The sequence below is a fragment of the Notamacropus eugenii genome, chromosome 2, assembly GCF_028372415.1.
Source record: "Notamacropus eugenii isolate mMacEug1 chromosome 2, mMacEug1.pri_v2, whole genome shotgun sequence".
Taxonomy (NCBI): domain Eukaryota; kingdom Metazoa; phylum Chordata; class Mammalia; order Diprotodontia; family Macropodidae; genus Notamacropus; species Notamacropus eugenii.
Genome location: NC_092873.1, coordinates 365246450 through 365260048, shown reverse-complemented (window position 1 = coordinate 365260048; position 13599 = coordinate 365246450). Strand labels below are relative to the sequence as shown.

Below are 13599 nucleotides of genomic sequence, written 5' to 3'. Positions count from 1 at the left end.
AGAGAAATCATAAAGGACTTATTAAAGTTGAACTGTTTACACATGGAAAGATCATATTTTAACTAGAGAGTTTTCTCAGTATTAGGGTAGTGGGAGGGATTATATACATGTAGACAGAGGACACGGTGAGTTGAATAGTAAGGAATGATATCTAAAAACAACAAAATTAAGGGGTGAGAGAGTAATGTATTGGGTGGAGAAAAGGAGAAATAGAATGGGACAAATTATCACACATAAAAGAGGCTAGAAAAAGCTTTTTCAACGAAGGGGAAGAAGGGAAAGGTGAAGACAGAGTGAATTTTACTCTCACATGCATTTGGCTTATGGAGGGAATAACACACACACTCAATTTTCTGTGCAAATCTATCTTACACTACAGGAAAGTAGTGATGACAGAAGTAAAGAAGTAAGGATGATAGAAGGGAGGGCAAATTGGAGGAGGAGGACATTAGAAATAAAGACTTTTGAGGAGAGACAGGCTCAAAAGAGAGAATAAATGGGGGAAAGGATAAGATAGAAGGAAATATAGTTAGTCTTTCATAATATAACTATTATGGAAGTGTTTTGTATAACTACACATGTATAGCACGTATTGAAATGCTTGCCTTCTCAGTGAGGATGGGTGGGGAGAGAGTAAGGGAGAATAGTTGGAGATCAGTTTTAAAAATGAATTCTAAAAGCTGTTTTTGCATGCTACTGGGAAATAAGATGAACCAGCAATGGGGTATAGAAATCTATATTACCCTACAAGAAAATAGAGGGGATGGGGATAAAAGATGTGTGTGATAGAAAGGAGGGCAGATTAGAGGAAATGGTAATCAGAATGTAGACAGTCTTAGAGTGGGCAGAGGCAGGGGATGGGGAGAAAATTTGGAACTCAAAATCTTGTGGAAGTGTCTGTTGAAAACTACAAATAAATAAATATTTTTTTTTTTTAAAAGAGACTTTCTCTGTTCAAATTTTAATGTAGAGAATCCTTTTCTACAAACCATACAAACAGAATACTAGAGAGAGAATGTGATGGAGGGGACAGAATCAGTTACATTATATTATCAATAAAGTTCTCTTGCCCCAATGTGTTGCTCCAGGGAACTTGGTAGTTCTAAAAACTTTTAAAAATTCACTAAAAAATCTTTGCTTTTAAAAATTCACTTGGCAAGTTTTTCTTTCAGGAACAGGAGCTCCTGTTCACATAGCATCTTATACTTTAAAAAGTAGTTATTTAATTAGCTGTTCGGATCATCACAGCAGCCTTCAGTTTTCCCCATTCTGCAGGTAAGGGTTTTGTATCCTGCACAGAGGCTAAGAGCACTCAAGTGGCTTGTATATCTGTTTGCATTGACAGAGCCAGGACCCAAGGAGACAGAGACTGAACTGGCACCTAGATCTTCTGACCTCCCATCCAGTCTGCTTTCCACTATGGCAATATCGATTTTACTGAATTATAAAAAAAAAAAAAAAAAAGCCTTACTGCTGTGTAGTATATCTCTTTCCTCTAGATCAATAGGCCACATGGAGTCCATAACACTCCAGTGCAGTGGAAGCTAGATTAAATGCAGTCAGGAAATATGTAACAATGACAACAGAAAAACACCATAAAACACAGATAATATCAATATGTGGTTTTGTATGTCAATTTGTCCTGGAGGGCTCCTTATGTATGATTTAGTGATCTCTGTTTCCATTTGAGCTTGATATCACAGCTCTAGATGTGGTCCAGGATGTCAAGGTTCCCTCAATTATGTGGTAAGCTCTTTGAGGGGAGGGACTGTCTTTTGCCTCATTTTGTATCTCTAACAAGTGTCACATCTTGCTAACCAGCACCCTAATAGTGCTGGCACACAATAGACGCTAAAGAAATGTGTACTGAATTGAATTGAAAATCCCCTTTAATTACTAACAATCTCTCCTTCTCCCAAACCCCATGGACCCCAAATTACAAAACTCTCCTCTATCCCCTAACTGAAACACAATGCAGCGAAAGAAAGAAGAGTACTTTGATGACAGGCATAATTTAAGAGATTTAAGCTTTCAAGTAGAAGGGTGTTTACATTCAGACTATTTGGACTATTTTCACATGTAAGATAGTTAGAAATTTCAGCAATACATCCATCATTTCAAAACTGTTCTTGTGACATTGGCTTTCTCAATTGCCAGGCTTTTCCTTCTGGAGGCTTTCCCGAAATAATTTCACCCTTCCTTGGATTTCTTTCAGAGAAACAATTTTCTGCTCCAAGATGGACTCTAACTGGGCAGCACAGAAATCTACATCATAGCTTATTCCATCTGCCATCTCTAAAAAAGCTCTAAGCCACTGGCTGGATTCATTGTATGATACTGCATTTTTTTTATCCAGTTTTAAAGATTTCACCTGCGCTTCAACTTCCTCATCCTCTTCTTCCTCACTTTGTAAAAATATTTTATAATCACTCCTCTCCTGGTTCCCTGCAGGGGTGACAATGTGCTTATTTAGTAGCCTTGATTCCTGGTGCCCGTGGGGGTGGAGATAGCCTAAGAGCCTAGCATCAAGAGTTAATTCCTTCACTCTGTTTGCATACCTTAAAGTATTAAGTGTATTTTCACAAGAACTCAACCCTGGAGAGATTGTAGCAATCATACAAGTGGAGGAGTTCTGGCCTATAAATGAGTCCCTAAGTACCTGTGTCAGTTTACTGGCTCTGAATGGGGTATGAGACTTATTTTGTCCCAATGCCCTTATACACTCCTTGAGCGCCAAGAGACTTTTGTTTATCTCTGCCCCTTCTAGCTGCCTCTGCCTGCTGGTTCTGCAGGTGTCTGCTCCCCTTTCATTCCCAGCTAGGTCAATGAGGGAAAACTTCCCATGTAGTTTCCCTCTCCTCTTAAGGATGATCTGAAACACTGCATGACTCCGAGAAGAGTGGGCATTGACAGATGTCTGGCCTGAAGTTCGATAGCTGCTGCCTAGCTCAATGAGGTTGGACACATCTTCTACACAGCACACTTCCTGTTCCTTCAGTCCCAAAACCTGAATTTGTTGCTTGGCATCCTCAAGGACCTTGAGCTTCTTCTTCCAGTTCAGTAAATCATAGACTTTGCCCCCATAAATTTCAAAAAATGTCCCATAGACTTTCAGGTCCATCTTCTCATAAGTGGGTTTCTTGAGCATTAAGAAGACATCCTCAGCCACTAAAGCATAGATGCCTTTGGAACAGTCTTGGTTTCTGCCAGAAATATTCCCTCCCATAGTGTGAGTTTTCCCACTGCCCGTCTGACCATAGGCAAAACAAGTAGCCATACCCTTGTGGAAGATGTTCTCCACCAGTGGCTGGGCAGTAAATCGGTACACAAACTCATTGGAGACAGTGTCATCGAAAGCATGGTCAAACCGAAAGGTGTGGTGTTCAAGGTAGCGGGTTAGATCTACCTTCTGCTTGGACTCATGCACTATGACCACGTTCCTTGTGGGGATGGTAATGATATCCAAGTCTTTCAACAAAGTCTCTTGCTCATTGAGTGGCCTCTTGCGAACACAGACACAGATTCGGTGGTCATCCGTGGTTTCAGAGCTAAGCATTTTGGAGTAGTCCATCTGCCTACGGTACTCTTGAATCATACACATAACTTCATAGTTGGGACTAACTGCATTGACATTTAGGGCTTTCTTGGCCTGAAATTCCAGTAACTGCTGCCTCCTCTTTTCCCGTTGCTTCTGCAGTTTCTCAATCTCGCGTAGGCAGTGGGACTTTCTCTGCTTCACCAGGATAGGCTCACTGAAGGTCACTACATTGTCCCCTGAAGCCGTCTCTTTCATCTGTGGGTGCACCACCCACTGGTTTGTCAAGCTCTTGTCGCCCTTTGAATAGAGCACAGACAACGGCAGCTGCGATGGGATTCTACTCAACTCCGGATACTCTGGAGTAGCCAGTCCCGGGTTCAGCAGGAACAACGTGGCTAGATCGACCTTCTTGCCCTTGTTGGTGCCCTTCTCGACCCACTCCACTGTCACGCTGTTGTTGTTGATGGAAGCGACGACTGCTGAGTGGATCCTCCCGTCACTCCTCCTGATGTTTAAGGAGATGCCTATGTGAATGGATCCAATGTGTGGATTCATGCGTTTCAGAGAGAGGGAGCCAGGTGAAACGTGGAAAGAGAACTGGCTGGCCGTGGTGGATGATGGAAAGACTTGGATCCAGGGTCAAACTGCCACAGCAGGTGTGCTAGAAGTGTGATAGACAGGACCTGAGTCATTCAGAGGTGCAAAGACGCAGCGCCAAAGAGTTAGAGAGCCCTTTTAGGAGGGCACTGCTGTGTGAATGGGGGAACAGGGCACAGATCTGGTCAGGTGTGCAGCAGCTGGCGTCACAATGAGGGTGGGGAGACTCAGATGTCAAAGTTTGCTTCCCCCCAGGCCCTCTGAGAAATATCCAGAGCTCAAGGTCTGACTGGAGCTGAAGGGAGCCCTAGAGTTCAGGGCTGCCCCAGTACTTGGACAGGAAGCAGGGAATGCGTACTCAATAATCTGCTGGTGACTCCTCCCAGTCCAGTATGTCCAGAGCTATGACTATGCCTGAAGCCCCAGCGTGGAGGTGGACCCTCACCTTTAGAGATTTTTCAGAGAGGGAAAGGGAAGCATCTCTGCGGGGGCAAAGGTGACTTTATTTTCCCATGGTTCTGAGTGGACTTGGAGGGAGGCTTCAGTTAGTTTCATTCCTCAGAAATGCTACAGATCTTTTTAAGTCAAGTCAGTTAAGTTCCCAGTGTGTGCTGGTCACTGTGCTATGTTTGGCATACTAAAAAAAAAAAAAAAAAAAAAAGACAAAGGAGAGTCCCTGGTCTGACACTATAATGTGAAAGACAACGTGCAATCAACTATATATAAACTATAGAGAGCATAAATTTTCCAAAAAAAGAGAAGGGTCTGTGTACAGAGATGGGGAACTTGCACTCTTGAGGCAACATGTGGCCCTCTAGGTCATCAAGTGCAGCCCTTTGACTGATTACACTACACTTGAGGGCCTAGAGGGCCGTATGTCTCCTCAAGGTCTCAGGCTTTCCACACATGGTCTAGAATTAAGGATAACTGGAAAAGTCTTATCTTAATCAGTGGTATCTTAGCTGAGCTCTGAATAAAGATAAGAAAGACAGAAGATGAAGATGGGGAAGGACAGAATTTCCTGGGATTGTATTCTCAACCCTATGAAAAGTGCAAGTGCAGTGAGATGGTTTCCCTCTCATTTCTTCCCTTTCCCCAAGTTTCTATCGCATACAAAACCCCATAAAATACTGTAAGCAATTATTGTGTACTTTAATTTTAAATTCTGAAGTGACACGTGATAATTGTGTCCAGAGGTTGTAACTGCAAAATATGAAACAATAAACTTAAGGGATTCACTAGAAGGCTGTCAAAAGTTCTGTCTTCTGTCTTCATCCTCCAAAAATATTTTGAAAACCTTGTGGACAATCACAGTTGGGAAAAAAAGAAGGTTCTATGACATTTCCCCCTAGAAAATATCTACCAGGACAGATTTTAACCTCCAATAATGTCCCTAAAGTGTTTATGTCACTATTTTGGCCAAGATGCCCCCTGTTTTTTCTAGGGAAAAAAAAAATATAAATCTCTGGGGTTAACATTTAAAACCCATTAGAATTTGGTCACAACCTCCTTTTCCAGGACTATTATCAATTTATTCAAATTAAATCTCTCAATGAATAAACATTTACTAAGTCCCTACTGTGTGCTAGGCACTGTGCTAAGTACTAAGTCAGCCAAACTATCTTACCTTTTGTTCCCTAGACATAATGTTCCATTTCCAGGTTCCCCCTTTGCCCTAGCTATCTTCCATGCTTAGCACACATTCCCTCATTACCTGAACATCATCCAATGTATAGATTCCATCAAGACTCAACTCCTACTTGAGACCTATCCCGATCTCCTCAGTGTTTACTGCCCTTCCCTGTAAAATTACTTTGTATTATTTTGTGGCAGTTATTCTTTTCATTTATGAAGTTGTATTCATTATGTATATTCTTTACTTGATTTTGCTTACTTTCTTTTGAGAACTGTTTGTTCATATTCTCTGACTACTTATCTCTTTGGAATGATTTTTGGTTTAATACATATTTGTTTGCATACATAGTTATATGTGAGTTACAAGATAGTTGTTCACCTATATCCATGACAGTTTCCACACGGGAAGTTTCTGACACCAATAAAAACACAGGTACCTCCCTTTTCCCGCTCTCTCCCACAGCCCCCACTCCATCTCTGCAAATACAATCAGGATAGAAAACCTAAACGTGGTAATTAGAAAAGAATCATTACAGTTCTTATAATAGTTCCTTGTAAATAGTATGAACTTGGTTAATACAGTATTTACATATTTAATACATGAATAAAAAGTAGAATCTATTGCACTGAAGAGAAATTGCTTACTGAGGCTAAAAGAAAAATTGATAGGAGTTAGGATGAGTTGAATAACCTCTCTAACATTTTTTTTTCAATTTGATAAGCATATATCCCTGGGAAAATGACTCAGGATCAGTAACGATAAAGAAACTGTTTCATGGAATAGAATTTCAGAATAGCAAGAGACCTATGAGATCATTTGTTCTAACCTTTTGATTTAAGAAATAAGGAAACTGAAGACTGGAGAGGTTAAGGGGCTTATTCCACCCCACAAGACATCAAATTAGTTAGTGGATCTTGGTGGGCAGGGGAAATATAACTTTTGCAAAAGAGAAATAACTTTAAATCAGGAAGAATAGAAAAATACCATATTTAATCAGTATTTATTCTATCCATAACTATTATAGTTTAGACATTTTTAAAAGATAAAGACTATTACATGTTTTAAAAGTATTAGACAGGATCCCTGTTTATAATGAGCTTAAAGATGCTTGCTAAGGTTCTTTAGATACTAAGGATGTTTGTACTAGACATAACCAAATGATATAAGTTGTTTATTTAAAATTGCTTCTGTCTCCAAACCTCCTCAGGTGGTGTATTTTTTTTTTTTGATGGTAGAATAGTTATACCTTTTTACCTTCAGAAAATGAGGTCAGTAATTTGCATTGAATAGTTATAGATATAGTCCCAGTTTGCAGCCTGTCAAGATTACTTTAAGAGACGGAATATGATTTCTCATCTCATTTTAAATACTTATCTCCCAGGAAAGATGCATCAAATAAACAGCCTTTGAGCATCATCCTAAATCGACACCCAGCAGCTGTTCTGCTTGTTTGATCACTCCTCAGGGTTGAGAGTGGGGTGAGTGTTTGGGGAAAGGATCTGGGTTTTCCTGGTACATGGAAACAACTGGGAGCTGATGTTGCTCTTTGGAAGTGTTCAGAATATTTCTCTAGATGTCTTTGAAGGAAAGGCCTTAAACCTTTCCAGTTTCTAAAACAAAGTTCTCTATACGATCATTGTCACATCTTGCTAACCTTATGTCTATTGAAAAATAATAATAGTAACTTACATTATGTAAATGACATTTTGCCATAGTAACTAAAATTTCTGATTTCTGACATTTCAACATTTGTTCATGTACCAGACTTAACAAAGCCAGTGAAATCCAAATGATGGTCTTACATTCCATAGTCAAAGCTTGTTACTATGACAACTACATTAATTTCAATCCATCTTTTCTTAGCATATTAAGGGGCATTGATTAATTGGCAATTTGTACATGATTCCTATAAATACTGTAATGGTCAAAGTTTGCTTACAAAGTGCATAAATATAGCTAGGTCAACTCACAGCAATTGCAATGACTTTTTTTGAGTGTGTTTTATGGATGCTTCCAGTGATACTGTTTTTGTCATGTTTATTCAACAAATGGTGAAGCATGATGGGGCTTGTTTACACCCCACTTTATTCATTTATACACTTAAAAATTCAACAAGCGTTTATTGTCAGCAGTGTGCACAATAGATAATGGGGAAAAGACGCAGTTTAATGAAAACACAGTCTTTGCCCTTGTTCATTCATTCAACAAGGATTTACATACATCAAATAGGTGGTAAGAAAACAGACAGAATAAACAAAAACAGTCCCAATAAAGTAGCTTATCTATTACAGAGATAAAAATGCCCATTGAAGAAATGAAGTGAAGTACACAATAATGTGATGAAGAAAGGAACACTAAAATTAGCCATAGTAATAAAATGAGTAAGCATTTATTAAGCATCCCCTCTGTGCTAGGAATCATCCCAGGCATGGAGGATAAAAGTCAAAAGGGTCTGTGCTAGGAATCATCCTAGGCATGGAGGATAAAAGTCAAAAGGGAAACAAGGTTTTCCATAAGAAATGTCATTTAAATTGAGTCTTGAAGGAAGCTAATAATTCTAAGGTTAAGAGGGAAGTATGTCTTTAGCGTGGAGGACAGCCAATGAACATGGAGGTGGAGGATAGAATTTTAAGAACTGGGAACAACAAATAAATCCATCATTTGGACTGTACAGAGAGAATAATAGGAAATAAGTCTAGAAATGGAGACTAGAGTCAGGATGCAATGGACGTTAATAAGTTTGTAGTTGAATGGGATAGTGATAGTGAAAGTAGTGTCAGGAAGCTCTGAGCTTTAATTCTGCCTCAGATGCTTATTCACTGTGTGATCCTGTTCAAGGCATTTAACCTCTCACAGCTTTAATTTCCCCCACTGCAAATGGATGTAATTTTGATATTTACCTCAAACAGTTATTGTGAGTATTAAATCTAATATTTTATATACAGGGCTTTGAAAATGTTAAAATTCAATAAAACTAGACAATAATGCTACTGCTGAAGGTTTTAAGTAGGGTAGTAGAATAATCATATCTATTCATTAATAAAATTGTTTTGGCAGGTCTGTGAAGGATGGATTGAAGGGAGAGAAAGCCAAAATGTAACAGATCAATCAGGAAGCAAGTGCTCTAGTTCTGGTGAGATGTGGTGTATTCCTGAACCAGGTATTGGCTCTGTGAATGGATAGAAGGGGTGATTGAGAGGTTGTGAAAGTAGACTTCATGAGACTTGACACCTGATCAGATTTGGTATGTGTGTGTGTGTGTGTGTGTGTGTGTGTGTGTGTGTGTGTGTTGGGGTTGGGGGTAGGAAGTGATAAAGAAGAGGAAGATATAAATCGAGGATTATAGACTTGGGTGACTAGGGTCATGGTATCCTTAGTAGAAAAAGGGAAGTTTTGAGAAGGTATTGATATTGGGAGTAAGAAAATGAACTTGATTTTAGATATATCATGATCAGGGTGCTGACCACACATCGAAGGAGAATTCTAGTGGAACTTAAGAGATTGATGAGATGCAAATAATTTTATTAGACAGTAATTTGTGTTAAGTGTACTATGAAGGTGCAAAACAAAGTGAGATGGGAGATGTCCAATGTTCCTTTAGTCAGATCACAGTAATTACACATGTGAAGTTATAGCCTCATAGTTAGGAACCAGTCTTTTGGATTCATCTAGAATCTTGCTGAGAAAAATGTTATGTTCTTTTCTTTTTATAGATCCTTTATTCAGAATTTACATATGGGATAATATTTTTATAAAGTAAAATTATTTAGTATGAAATAATCACAGAAAGAAATAATAGACTTTTAATAAGTTTGTAGCTATTAAAAGGAACTGAGGATTAAAAGGGGGAAAAATTAAGTGTAATGATCATGTTACTCCCCTCTGCAGTATATTCTAATATCTCCCTATTATCCCTGGGATTAAATTTCTGTATGTGTTTTCTAGTCCTTTATAAACTGTTCATTCTAGCCTTATTACACATTGCTCCCCTACGCAGAAACTATGGTCCAAACATATATACCATCTTTCCTCTTGTTCCTTTATGTAGTTTGTTGTTTAGTTGTTTCAGTCATATCTGACTCTTTGTGATCTATCTGGGGATTTTCTTGTCAAAGATCCTGGATTACTTTGCCAATTACTTCTCAAGTTCATTTGTACAGATGAAGAAACTGAGGCAAACAGGGTTAGGTGACTTACCTAAGGTCATACAGCTAGTAAGTGTCTGTGGCTGAATTTGAACTCAAGTTTTTTTGATCCCAGGCCCAGCACTCTATCCACTGCACTACCTACATCCTTACACAAAAAGAATATGCTGGAGGAAGCTCAAATTGACTTGTAAGAACTTATTGTTAAATTTACATTTTTATTGTCTAAACTCAATAAAGTTGTGGAGTAAATGCTAATGGTGTAGATTAAACTTAAAATTGTATCTTGCATCATTTTTTCAAATATATGATTGTTGCATTCCCTTGTTTATCCATTACATTGTATTTCCTGTTCTTGTCTGTGACTTTGCATTGACTGTCTCCCCCACACCCACACCTGGAATGTATTCTCTTTAAATCCCTATCTTCCTTCAAAATACACTGTAAGTACTAGAAGCCTTTCTTGTCCCCCATCTGTGAGTGCTGTTCCTCCACCTCCACTATTTCACATATATTTCATGTATATCACCAAATTACATTACACTGTCATCTTCTTGAGGACAAGAGAGTTCCACTTTTGACCTTGCATCCCAGAGTCTAGCAAGACAAGAAGCATCTGTTAAGCAAACGTGTTAGACATTGTGATTGACTGGTAAATATCTGAACAAGTAACTTTCCTTTTAGTCATGCAAGGTAACCATATGATTTGAGATATTCTTTTTTAAGTTTCTGCTCAAATCTTCCATTTTCTAAGGACATGAATAATTGAATGATTTTTGAGGAATTTGATCCTTAAGACTTTTAATTCAAGAGCAGTTAGAAACATCCAAGTCAGTCTAGAAGTTATCTTATTTTATCTCAGAGATAAAATAATATAAGAAGGCATTTTAGAGTCATTAGGATTCTGGGAAAGGGGAGGTTGCTTGTGCCCATTGACTAGTTTCTATCATGAAAATTCTTCCAAGACTACTGACTCTCAGAACTATCATATGCCTTAGTGTGATCTCTGCAGGTGCTGTTACAACTATTATTTATCATTGCTAGAGCATGGTATCTTGCCTGTCGGTGTAATATCCATTTGCTGGGTTCCTAAAATGTTCATATTCTTATCACAAAATAGGAAACAAGCAGAGAAAAGAGACTTGGATTTGGAAACTGACGTCTTCAGATCGACTCTTTGGCAATTATTTTCTGTGGAACCTTAGTCATGTTATTTAACCATTAGAGTATAAACTCCTTGAAGACAGCTGTTTTTTTCTTCTTCTTCTTTCCTTTTCTCCCCAACATTGAGCACAGTCATTGGTATATAGTAAGCTCTTAATAAATGCCTGTTGACTGACTGATAAGAACCCTTCTAGGTCAAAATCTATGATATTCAAAGTTAGCCAATATCTCTAACAAAGAGTTTTAAACCATTTTGTGCTATTTTACGAGTGCTTTTGGCAGTGTGGTATAGACTGTGGAACCCTCAGAAAAATATTTTAAGTATATAAATGAAAGTAATCAAAAACAGAAAAGTGATTACATTGAAATACAAATATCAAATCAAATACAAACCTCAAATATTAGACAGTAAAAACAAAACAATTATAGATCCTTCAGTTAAAAACTTTTGGTCTATATAATATCTGAATAACCATCTTAAACTATTTGTGTGGTATGCAAGATAGACAGGAAACTGGGGTGGGCAGAAGGAAAAGGTGTTTTTACTCATTTAAAATTCCTTTTCAAGTCTTGGATGTAGACATCTGATTGAATAGAAGTTTTACCCTTCAATCAGCCATGATATTGTTTGGACTGCTGAAAGAATTATTAAATAAGAAGCATTAAATACCAGATGTAACCACTCATCCCTTTCTCATATAAAAAGGAATCTATATGTGACATGACAGACTTGTTAAATACAGCATGTTTGGGCTAGAATGGGAGGTGGTTTCTTTGCCAAAATTAATGCCATTCTCTAACAAATATTTTACCACTTCTGCAAAGCCATGTTCCTCTTTTCACATCCATAGAACAAGCCTAATATATGGGACAATGGCTGTATTTAAGTGTCTTTGTATGAAAAAAAAATAATAATGACGAACCCCAAAAACTGGGACACTGGGTAAATATTTGATTGTTAACACACAGCTAGAGGCAAAAGAATACAGAAGGGAAATTGCATTGTTTAGACTACAGTACAAGAAGATAATTTGTTTACTTTTTGCCCATGCTGATTTTTATTATATCAACCTTAAAATTTTGGAGGGTCACATAGAGAAAGAGTAGGTTTCAAGGACTTGATATATATCCATCTGTTTGACCAGACTTTTACCTAATTAATGTGGGAGGACGAAGAGATCCTGGGAATACCTTGCTCTCTTACTTTTACTAAATAGCATTCTGTTTCTATCCCAGTTCCCAGTGATGTTGGCAGAGAATTCATTACATGCTGAGAAAGAGAATTTTTTAAAAAATGTTTTGGCTTGGCTGAAGCAAAAGTTCCGCTCACTTGAAGTTGCCTCAGTCTTTCTGTTCTGTTGGCTTTCAGACTGATATCAATGAAGACTTTACTTAAATGAAGATGACAGAAGAGGACTCTGGAGATGTTGCAAGTACCATTTAAGTGTTACGGCTGTACTGATAAAGTCATTTGCTCTTCACAAAGTATGCCTGCCAATGTATTTTCAATTGTAAATAATGAGAAATCATGCTAGTGAAATGGTGTGATTAAACAATCATACAGAGCATGCATAATATAGAAGACGTATTCTTTGACAGGATTTTGTGAACACCATTTGCTATTTAAGCACCCTATGTTTGGGTATAGAATATGTATCTATATGTATGTTTACACACATATGCATTCATTTATATTTATGCAATTTTACAATATAGGCATGCTATAATTCTAAAGTTCCACAATTCCTTATAGCCAGAGATTTAGATGTTTTTGTGATCTTATATAATTAGTTCCTTCTAGAAGCCTCATTTCATTTGCTGGTAAATTAAATTTTTGTTTAGTAAATATAATAAAATGATTACTATAAGAACTATTAGTGTTCCCATTGCAAGTATACACATAGACACAAGAATAACAACAACTATATTACCAGGTCAATGCATATATATGTATAAATGCAAATGTACACATATGCACAGAAATTGACCTTTTTGTATGTCTGTGTCATCCTAATAAGTTAAGATTATAGCCACCTGCGAGATCATTTAAATGGGAGGAACACACCACATATGAAGTATATGATAAACTTTTAAGGACAACAGTGAGTGAGAAAAATTAGTATTCCTCCCTGTTTGAGTGTCTGTACTGTAACTGTAAGACCCCCAAACCCCAAAGCACTGGTTTGAACTAAACCTGCACTGCTTGCCTTCTTTGTAGATAGTCCACTTCCATTGGTATTTGATGTCAGCATAGGCTGTCTTGAGAAAACATGGCCCTTTTGTAAGGAAGATGAAACGAGAACATATCAAGATCTATGTTCTTGCCATATGTTGAATTCATCTTGGAATTCAATCAGCTAGGTCATATCATTGAATAAGGTTCAATCTGGATATGTGAGTTCCCTGTAGGGTTGATCTTTCACTTCCCTAGTATAGTATAGGTTTATGTCATAGTAATCTTAATAATGGGAAATGTCCAGGAAAGATCAATCATCTCTTAAATCACAGATTACCAGACA

General features: G+C 37.8%; 1 protein-coding gene and 1 long non-coding RNA gene across 2 annotated transcripts; one reads left to right on the top strand and one right to left on the bottom strand.

The window, feature by feature from the left end:
- Nucleotides 1–1871: 1871 nt before the first annotated feature.
- On the bottom strand, nucleotides 1872–4315 carry KIF2B (kinesin family member 2B). The gene has a single exon (XM_072646738.1). It carries the CDS (start codon nucleotides 4091–4093, stop codon nucleotides 2147–2149), a length of 1947 nt encoding a protein of 648 aa, XP_072502839.1. The 5' UTR covers nucleotides 4094–4315; the 3' UTR covers nucleotides 1872–2146.
- A 75-nt stretch (nucleotides 4316–4390) lies between these two features.
- Nucleotides 4391–12659, top strand: LOC140528679 (uncharacterized). Its single transcript, XR_011975260.1, has 3 exons — nucleotides 4391–4631; nucleotides 8829–8931; nucleotides 12450–12659. It is a non-coding gene; the product is annotated as an uncharacterized lncRNA (long non-coding RNA).
- The last annotated feature ends 940 nt before the right edge of the window (nucleotides 12660–13599 follow it).

Bases quoted from the DNA above. Each gene is read 5' to 3' on its own strand.
- KIF2B (XM_072646738.1), bottom strand. From the start codon at position 4,093: ATGAATCCACACATTGGATCCATTCACATAGGCATCTCCTTAAACATC.